The following is a 10,818-nucleotide window of genomic DNA, read 5'->3' on the forward strand; positions in this document are numbered from 1 at the left end:
TTGCTTACAAATAAAACACACCACAAAAATATTAGTTCATACATTACCATTTGAAAACTCAATGAAATATACACTAATACAATACAATCAAAGATCATCACATAATTTATGAGATATAATTAATTCAGATGAAATAGTAACGATAGTGGTTATAGATGGATGATCTACCGTAAACTTTACTAGACTGCTACCCTTAGAAACCACACGCATTACTATTTTACCACAGCGAAGAAATGATTTTTCTTCAAAAAGAAAGCTCGTTCACGCGTGTGCCACTTGGCCTTTTTGTTTGTTTTCCAATAATAAATCAATTAAAGGTGTCTAAAAGATCGCCAATTACATGGTCTGCGAGTATCTTATTTGTTTTCTCCGTTGGATGGAAGGCATCCCAAAATATGAACTTATTTGCATCTGCGCACGTATATGGGTTGTCCTGATTACAGAGGTAACTCATCTCGAATGTCCCAGTGGCACAACATGCCTTCTCAGCATACTCAAATCCTGCCAATCAATAACAACAAACAATACATCATAATTAAATTATTAATTAATTTAATTTAGAACTAATAGGAAATGTTTTGTTAAAAAGGGAAGTTGATAATTCCAGAAAAATCAGACTCTGCCATCTGCAACAAAAACAGAAGCCATGTGTACCAAGCTAGATTTGATTAATTGGTTGCATGCTTATTTAAAATCCCATATTAAAGTTTCCCACCAAACATTTTCAACTACTTCCATGTCTAGTTCATGCATATATGCTTTCACCAATAGCTCCCCTTTGTTACCAGTTTCTGGTAAATCTGGTTAGTATCAGGATTATTTATAATCCCATATATCACAGTTTAATCTGCTGTAATATTAAGTGAAAAAGTATATATTGAGTTTCAAATTTCAACAATAAATAAATAAAAAATTGAGGACATCTTTAAATTTTTATAACCACACATCTACTGCTAGTAAGTTCTGGATTTTTTTGCTCTTGGATGACTTCACACCTTCAAGTCAAGTGCTAATGTGAGATGCCTGTTTTATGCGACGCGTAGTTTTTCTTCTAAAAAGTTCAGGAGATATAATACAAATGATAATGTGATGTGTCATGTATATATCCACAAGTTCCAAACCAAAGATCTGATATTTCCACAGAGAAAGTGTGGCAACAAAACTTCCAATGAGTTTGCCCTGAATGGAACTTTGCCAAAGTAGAAAGATGCTGTCATGACTTACGGTTAATACACAATTAAGGCAAGCCAAGATATTGCTAATGCATCATTGCAGTTCTATAAGCATCTATGTGGATCAATAGTTGATAAATACAAATATTTACTATAAAACTTACCATATGATGAAGGTCTTTTGATGATTTGGTAGAACAGCGGATATAATTTTTCTGTCAATAGGATTCTAAGCCCTGGAAGCTCTTGATTCAGCTTTGCCACCATATTTTTCAATTTCCCATTAAATTCCACAGCCACATTGTTGTATTCCTGCATACAATCATTATTTGCCATGAAATTAGTGGCTCTCTCTAATGGCAAACACCCCATCGGAGGAAGCCCGGTTAGGGATATTTTCCTGACCCCTAGACTGTAGATTTCCCTAATGAAGTTTTCGGAAAGTCCAACGAGGAAATCCTCGTACTGCCGGACTGTGAATTGCATTCGCCGGCGGGGCAATACGTAGTAGTTCTCGAGGAAGTCGTTTGTTCCTAAGCTTATCAAGTATAAAGCCTCTGTCAGAATCTCTTTTGCCTTGTCATGGCCAACATAGGCTTTGAGTTTGTTCTGGTACTCCTTGTAGTACTCCACTTCTTTCCACAGAGGTATCACATTCTGCATATATGGCATACTTAGTTCTTTTATTGTATATTTTCTTTAACTACATAAGTTGCTTCAAATTCTGAAGCGTCAAACAGGTAAAACTTGTACAGATTATTGAAAGTTGGTAACAGAACGCACTGTGTTATTTATATTGTATGAATCATGAATTTAGGATTTCAAAGAAATTTGATTGATAGTCTGATAAAATAACGTACTACATATTGAGCAAAATATAAGAATACATGGCCATTATATGTGCATGCATGCATGACTATGACTCGACAAATCCAAATTATGATACAGTTAGAGAGGGGACTTACTAGTACATCAGAAGTTGCATTATCATAGCCAGTTCCAGCAGAAGCAAAGCAAACACCATTGACAAAATCTGAAATCCCAAACTTGGGGTCCAAGTATGCAGGAACCGAAGTTTTGAGCCCGAAAGCCTCGGAAACAAAATCCGGTGGAACTCGGCCATTGGAGAACCTCCCTGTCGGCTGACCACCGTCAAAGTCACGGCCATACGGCTTGAAGTTGCTCTTCAGAAGTGTGGAAATCCCATTGTTGTTCCCAGAGTCCACAGTTGAGTCCCCAAACACAATAACTGCTGGAACTTTAGCCTCATGTTTTGCAACTTGAAGCAGGATTTGAGTTAAAAGAAACCATGAAATGTATACGAATGCCATGGCTAGCTAGCTACTTTTTGTGTCAGTGGCTAGTGGCTGGCAAAAGTTGGAAGATATTTGAGATGGTTTTAGAGATGGGATTGTAATAAATATACTAACGTGAGAAATTGGTGGGATTTGTGGAAGCAATCAAAACCTAGAAGCAAGCAAGCTGCAAGGCCATGAGTCTGCAGAACAGTATTCAATAATGTCAGTTATGTTTGGTTAACCTTGGTGGTTTAAGATTTCAGACAATTACCCATCCCAGAAGGCTCCAAGAGGGCACTATTTATAGGTTGATGTGGAGCAGCACCACACCCTTGCACGGTCTCCTATTCCTATATGTTAAGAACAATCTAGACTTAGGCGATGGTAATTATAATCGATTTTAAACAACGTTTTAGATTCAGTAAACACGTTAATAAATTCAACGTTTTGTACCAATCAAGGCTCTTTTTTTTTGGGTCAAAACTCAATAGACCAAGAGTGTGCAACAATTTTGTAGTATAAGCGTCAAATTGTCATGTGGTATTACTAATAATTTATAACTTACAATTTCAAAGAATGTCAAAGTTGATATATAAAAGCAATCTATAGTATAAAAATGAATACACGAATTAATAACAAGCGATGTGGTCCTTATTGTTAGGAAGGCAACTAAATATAAATTCCCAACTAATTTTGAGTTTATATAATTGGTGAGAGATTGTTGATCAAAAATAACTTTTTAAGAAATAGAGGTGGTGGTTGTAATACATTTAATGGGGCTGAGAAAGTGACAGGTCCTAGTTAAGACAGGTCCTAGTTAAGTGACCTGAAAATTGTTCTGAAACCCTAAAACAAAGCTGGCTTTCTTTTGATGCTCATTTATTGACGTTTTCTGCTGTGAATTGGTGCTACAATTTACAAGGATTCTGTAAATCGTAAACCAGTTTTCTATAGTTTGTGAGTTTCTTTTTGTTTGGATGGGATTGATCAAGTTTGAACACATGTTGCGGGTGAGACTTTGTCAGAGGTGAAAAAATGGTTGGGAGTTTGATTCGATTTGCATTTTACTGAAAAAACTGGAAGCACTCTTTACATGAAAATGTTACATGCGAAGGGGTGATGAAAATTGACACAATGAACTGTGAGAAATTTGCTTGCTCTTGGAAAAGATATGAACATAAATGACTCTTCATTTTTTATGTCTGTGATCAGGATACTCCAATCATACATGATTAACAAATATATGAAACAAATTTGTTTCATGATTAACAAATATATTTTTTATATCTGCTTTTGTTGTTGTACTTTGACTTGGATTAGGCAGTTTGAAGCTTTTCTATTTTTGCCATGTCCACGGATTTTAGAGGAGCAAATTTTAGTCTCTTTTGAGATTCCCGCTAAGGTAGGTAATGCTCCTTCTATTATTCACATTCTTTGGCATCCTCCTCCATATAATTGGCTTAATGTGAATATAGATGGGCTTGCTAAGGGTAACCCAAGTCCTGTGACTTGTGGTAAAGTATTTCGGCCCCGTTTGGGATTGAGGTGATTTTAAAAAAAGCCACTGTGAAAAAAAGCTGAGGGTCATTTTTGTGTTTGGTAAACTGAAAAAAAAGGGCTTATTTTGGAAGGTGCTGTGAGAATAAGCTGAAAATCAAAGGAAAAGCTGAAGCTGCTATTTGCTGCTTTGAAAAAAAGCCAGTTTTTTCAAAGCACACGGAGCTACAGTGCTCCTTTAATGAAAAGACACACTATCATCCTGCTTTTTTTTCCAAAAGCACTTTTACAAAAAAGTTTACCAAACACTCTACTGGCTTTATTTTACAGCCGCTTATTCTCACAGCACAGCCGCTTATTCCTGGTGGTTTCTCTTAGAGTTTGGGGTAACATACCTTCCTTTTATGTTGAGCTTCATGCTGTCATCCTTGTTGTGAAGTTGGCTTACATGTGGAGTTGGTGAAATTTATGGCTCAAAAGCAACTCTTCCAGTGTGATATCTTGACTTTTTTTTTTTTTTGTTCTCCTCGGCATCTTCATGTTCATTGGAAAATCTGCCTTTCCCCCTTGAAGCATATGGTTTTTTTTGCTCTCATATTTTTCCAAAAAGGAGTAAGGTCGTTGATAAATTGGCAAATTTAGGGCTGCTTTAGTTTTCCATTTGTGGCATGCGATTCCATCTTTGGAGACTCCCCCTTTTCTGCACACGAATTTTTTGGGCATCCCGACCTATACAGATTTGTCTCCCTTGATGATTTTTTTTTATTTTTATTTTTGCCTAATCTTCTTGATTGTTTGTTTTGCAGGTTACTATATCTTTTGGGTTTTGTTTTAGAGGGATTAGGTTTTATGTCTCCCCTTTCCTTATATCTTTCTTGTTTTCATTTCTAAAAGGGTAAAAAATTTGTCCCCCTTCTTTTTCACGTATTTTTTATATTTTTGTATTATGAGAGGTAAAATTTATGTCTTCCTGATGAGGTATAACATTTTTTTTTCGTTATCAATAAAAAATTTCTCGCATTGCGGAAGTTTCTCAAAAAAAATTAGTACGTAACATTTTTTTTTTAATACAAACGATATTGAGAGAGAAATCGAACACAAATCTCGTGGGTAGTGGTATAAACTTTGTTAGTTACAGAATCAAACCTCTTGTACATAAATCAATAATTAAATTCTTAGTTAATCCAATACTCAAGGGCATATTTGTTGTTACATCAGAGTAGTAAGACTAATTACAAAACCCTTTCTGTGAAAGCATCAATCATATATTTTCTATACCACGCAGAAATCGGAATAGCGATGGTGTAAGACACAGACACATAGTTGATCATTAACCTCCAAATGTTGGAAAACATGATTTAGGTTTTGTAATGAATGTTTGCATATAAATGGAATGGAGCAAATTCTGAACAGACGTCGGCAGCTCTTGTGAGTTGTGATCCCCTGCGCAGGGGCGCATCTGTAGACAACTTTTGGCATGCCATGCGCACATCAGTCGGTAGGCACGGGCAGAAACTCGACAGCGCGAACAATGTGCTCGAAAAAATGCCACCTCTATGTTCTTGATCCAAGCCATGGCATCACGTTGTGTTGCAACGTTCACTTCACGCTACTCACTTAAATTACCACTTCCATTCTTGGATCCACTATTGGTCGTGGCCCGTGGGTTACAAGTTATTGGTAGATTAGAGTTGCAGCCATCCGAGAAAAAATTCATGGTTACGTTATTAGTGGCGGATCCAAAAAATATTATTTGAAGAGGTGGTTAGCAAGAATAGCACGATTAGGGTGCAAAACTTTGTGAACGGAATAGCGTGCAAATTAGCATGTCATCGATCTTTGGTAGATATGAGGTTATTTGCCAAGTGATATTGCACACTTGTCGACAAATGCCAACAACTTACGAGTGATGATGTCGACAAATGTCAATAGCTTTTGAGCGAGCATGCCGAGTGAGTCTATCGGCAGATACCCGTACCAACACATATAATGGCATGAGGCTAGTAGATTCCCTGCCCAGTGTCCATACAGACAATTCGTCAATCAGTTAGAGGGCAACTTTTAAGGGCATCTCAAATTTTAAAAAGATAACACCCAACTCTTCCATAGAAGATTTCTAATCTTAGGAACCTTATCCCAAGGCGGGTCCGCCCTTGCTCTGTCTCTGGTTGTGTAATGAGTCGAAAATAATGTGTGGCATGATGTATATTAGTGTTTGAAAAATAAAAAGAAAAAAAGAAGGAAAAAGAGTGATGTGTATCAATATTTGAGCATATGTGACACCTCCGATATATTATTGGTTGCGTGAGAGGGTTACAGTTATAGACCGTGAAACTGGATCGGGAATTAACAACGTATCATTGTCATATAATGAATGTTGTAGCTGTAGATACACATCTATAAATTCCAATGCATGTATAATTTTCGCTTAATTATTGAGTGATGTTTGACATATAACAGTGAACAACTTTTCTATTGAGATAGGGTTCATTAATAAAAGTAGGTCCCATTTTTATTAAACAAATGGTATAAGTCTTTTTAAATGTGATGTCCTTAACATTTTTCGGACCAAAAACAGAATTAGAAAACTAGGGAATGAACATCTCAATGAAATAAAATCAAAGTGTTTAGGGGAGCACAAGTTACCCATTGGATGCATACAGATAAGTGGCGGATGCATATTGGAACCAAACTGGTCTCGACATCACCTGGAGTCTAAGAAATATACATGTGAAGGTCTTTCGATGATCCTTGAATGTTTGGTACGCGTCATTTTTGTGCCCACCAATTCTCTCAATAACACTCATCAGATTGTTCCGACATGTCAATACTTGTTGGCATGTGCACAACATGGTTCGGCTAATGACAACAAGTTCACTAAGTGTTCAACGAAATGCCTTAATAAAAAACTGAATTTTTTTTTGTGCACACCGCTCTGCTTTATCTAAAAAGCTTAAACCTTTAAAACAGAGACCCCCAAAGTTTAAATCCTGAATCATACAAATTAAAGGTTATTTCTAGGTTAAAACAGAGACCCTAAACCCCAATTGAAATTTTCACGAAATCAAGTGAAAAATTACCCAAAAATTGAAGCAGTGTGTTCAGAAGAAACCCTACTGCTTTTTCCTCCACTGCTTTTAATGTTTCGAATTGCTATGTATTAAGGAACACTTTACCGGGCATTTTTTCTTTGAATGGTGCTATTAGATTCTCTGTGTTCTGCTTATTTCTTGAAGATAAAGCAATTATTTTTCTTCCGTTCTAATGGCTGCTTCATTTACTCACATTTTAATTCTTGAGCTTTATCAAGTTTATTAGTTTGTAATGTTAAATGTGTATTTTTATCTCGTACAAATTGTCCGTCTTAATCCTTCAAGTTAGAAGACAATATCCGTATTCTTCTTTGATTGCACATGAAATCTAGTCATTTAGCTAGTCTAGTCTAGTCCTACATATATCGAATGCTGTAAAAAAAAAAACTTAAAAAACAACTGATCTTATTTAGAAGAAGAGGTTTTTCTTCAATAGTACATACAAAGTGCTTATCGTGCTCACTTCAACAAGCGACTCTATGAGTCTGTGAGCTTCTAATTATAGAAGGAAATGCGATCTTAACGCGTACAAAGAGATGGACTATGTTCCCCTTCAGGTGCATCCTCGTGAATATTCGTTTCACCGTTGTTGATTTTGGCTTGAAATGCACTTTGATCATCAGAGCATGACCACGAGCCTGAACTGCTAGTAGTCCTGAAGTGATTAATGTCTTCTAATGGACTTTGTACAAGGCGCTGGAGGAACTGTGGGATTGGGGGTATGTTGACATCTGAAACTCCCTCAAGAATTTGAACAACCTGCCTCATTGTTGGCCTATCCTTCTCATCTTCTTGAATGCACCAACATGCGACTTTGCATGCTTTAGCAAGTTCATCTTTGTCAGCATGGCCTTCCAACCTGTAATCCAACAACGCACCAACATCTTCTCCCTTATTAACTACATTGGCAACCATGAGAGGACGGTAGTTTTCTAACCCCTCATCTAACCCTTCTCTATTTCTCCTTCCTGTTATAACCTCAATCAGCAACATGCCATAGCTAAAGACGTCAGCTTTTGGTGTGATGGCTTCACCTGAAAACCATTCTGGTGCAAGATAACCTACAGTTCCCCTCATGGTTGTTAGAACGCGGCTATGGTGTCTTCCGACAAGTTTTGCAAGACCAAAATCAGCCAGTTTTGGACTGTATTCTGCATCCAACAAAATGTTGTCGGGCTTAATATCACAGTGTATTATGCAGTCTCGGCACTCCTCATGTAGGTAAGCCAATCCTCTGGCAGTCCCTACTGCAATATGATATCTGGCATTCCAATCTAACATTAGTGCATTCTCTTGATGAAAAAGAGATTGCAGAGAACCATTTGGCATGTACTCATAGACCAAAAGTCGTTTTGAAGTTTCTGTGCGAAAACCCCAAGGGCGAACAACATTAATGTGGTAGATAGCACCAATGGTTCCCACTTCAGCACGAAATTGTTTCTCTCCCTGCTCCAGATATTTAAGTTCTTTCACTGCTATATCAGTTGAATTGCGCAATATCCCCTTGAAAACAGAACCAAAACCTCCTTCCCCAAGTTTTTCTAAGAAGTTCTCTGTTGCTATTCTCAAATCTTTATACTTGAACAGCACCAAGGAATCCTGAACTATTGGCGATGCTCCTTTTGACCGCTTCCTTTTGAGAAACACCATGAGAATGGTTGAGATTGAAAGGAACCCCCCAAGTACTCCAATAGCAATCCAAGTAGTCTTTCTCTTTACCTTGTTGGTAGAATCTGCAACTCGTATATGCATTTTTCTGTCATCCATTAGTTTAGTCAGGGAAGATGGTACTTGAACCAGATTGAATATATCCCCTTTCCAAATCTTACAGTCATTATCGTAAGCAAAGGCGGTGATAGAGCAATCTCTTGAGCATGCCAATATGCATTCCTCAATGCTTTTGACCTTTAAAGACTCAGAATATTGCGAATAATAAACGTCAGGCACTCCCAAAAATTTGTAATTTCCTACATCACTGCACTGAAAAGGAGTTTTCCTCACACAACCATAAGAATAACCTCCAAAATCCCAATCTTCTGGGATTTTGGGTTCAAATCCTTCCAAGCATCGACAACGAGGCAAATTCTGAGAGTCGCAGATACTAAAAGCACCACATGAAGCATCGTCAGTACATTGTCCAAGCTGACCACCCCAAGAGTCTCTTGTCTCACCCCCGGCATACAACTTGAGTCGACCATTGATCAAAAGTTTGTATCTCACAAATGAATGAGGATAGGTGGCTTCCATTCTCATTTGCAACAGAAGTTAAATTTACTAGAGGAATGTAGTTTCCATTCTTATCAATACCATCAATAGAAAAAGTAAGAAGAGAAATGTCCCCTGCATTAGGCCAATCACCAAAGGCAGAAGCCGCAGAACCATTTCGAAATAAGGAATAACTTGTTCTAGCTTGTACTATCTCAAAAGAAAATATTCCAGGGGCTGGATTTTGTGTGTTTCTCCAGGGAGTAAGAAATAGTTTTCCCTTGGTAAGCTTATTATATCCAAGCTTGGCACCTGGAAGCCAAGTGTCAGTTGGGTGATCGAAACTCTGCCATAAAACAGCGGATGAATCGAATTCATCTCTGATGACAAGGTTCCCGTTGTCAAGCAGCACTGCCATGGTGGAATTAGAAACCGCTGACATAGAATGAGTTGACCAAATTGTATATTTCGTTTGCTCCAGCAACGCTAAGCTTCCATTTCGGAAGAGTTGCAATGTCAAAGGAGATGAACCAGAAGCAGGCTGGTTTCGGTTTGCTACCCAAACTACAGTTCGAGGGCGGAGAGTTTTGTACCAAATGCCTACGTAATAGTTTCGAGAGTTACCTGGTGTGAAGAAACCCAGCTCAAATATGCCACCTGCAGAGGTGATTGTCTGGCTCCCCGAAAGAGAGCGGCCTGCATAGACGGTGTCAGATGCCATGGAAGTTCCATTGAAGGTAAAACATAACAGAAGTAGAATAACAGACCGAGAAATGAAGTTATTGTTGCTACTGATATCCATCTCTTCAAAGAGTCGGATTTTCTGCAAGCTGATGCCAAACTTGCTTTGAATGGAGCTTAACCAGAATTACGGTAGATTACACCAGTATGAATTTTTTGACTAGTTGGAAGTTGCAAGTCTACCAAGTCAACCAACACACCAGACAAAGATCATTTTATACATGGCATTGCAATGCAAGTATCCCTGTTGCAAAATATATGAAATGCATTGAAATTCTCTTGTACATTTTTTTTTCATGAATCAATGCGCTAAATCTGAACCGTTCACATGTGAAATGTATATGTAAGTTTTGCTCCTACCCATGGGAAAATTGTAAAGCAAACCGGCAAACCTGGTGGTTGTCCGACAACACACAAACTGAGCCTCACTGTAGAAGTAGGATTCTCTCCTGTATTCGATTGAGATTTTGAGAGATTTTATTTCTTTTAATAAATCTAGGAATATTCAATCAGGATTTTAAGTGATTATCTGAAATTCAATGTGTATTCAATCAGAATTTTAAGATAGTTGATTAAAATCCTTATAAATCTATATGTATTCAATTAGGATTTTAAAGAAGTTTATAGCATTCCAGGTGTATTCAATTAGAATTTGATTTTAAAGAATTTCAAAAAGTTGAGGAATTAGATGAAATTTGAGAGATTTTGTAGTATGTTTTAAGCATTTACAAATCTCCCCTCTCCCCCATGAGATGTCAAGGGAATTGAATCAAAATTTTACATAGAATCTCTACAAATCAATTAAACTCCATA

General features: G+C 37.4%; 1 protein-coding gene and 1 pseudogene across 1 annotated transcript; both read right to left on the bottom strand.

Moving 5' to 3' along the window:
• On the bottom strand, window positions 1-2,829 carry LOC103442672 (GDSL esterase/lipase At2g42990-like). Its single transcript, XM_008381480.4, has 3 exons — window positions 2,138-2,829; window positions 1,337-1,829; window positions 1-501 (listed from the first exon to the last, which is right to left on the bottom strand). Exons 1-3 carry the CDS (start codon window positions 2,501-2,503, stop codon window positions 308-310), a joined length of 1,053 nt encoding a protein of 350 aa, XP_008379702.1. The 5' UTR covers window positions 2,504-2,829; the 3' UTR covers window positions 1-307.
• A 4,624-nt stretch (window positions 2,830-7,453) lies between these two features.
• On the bottom strand, window positions 7,454-10,221 carry LOC103442943 (G-type lectin S-receptor-like serine/threonine-protein kinase At2g19130; annotated as a pseudogene).
• Window positions 10,222-10,818: the final 597 nt, after the last annotated feature.

This window comes from Malus domestica, chromosome 09 (assembly GCF_042453785.1).
Source record: "Malus domestica chromosome 09, GDT2T_hap1".
NCBI classification, from domain to species: domain Eukaryota; kingdom Viridiplantae; phylum Streptophyta; class Magnoliopsida; order Rosales; family Rosaceae; genus Malus; species Malus domestica.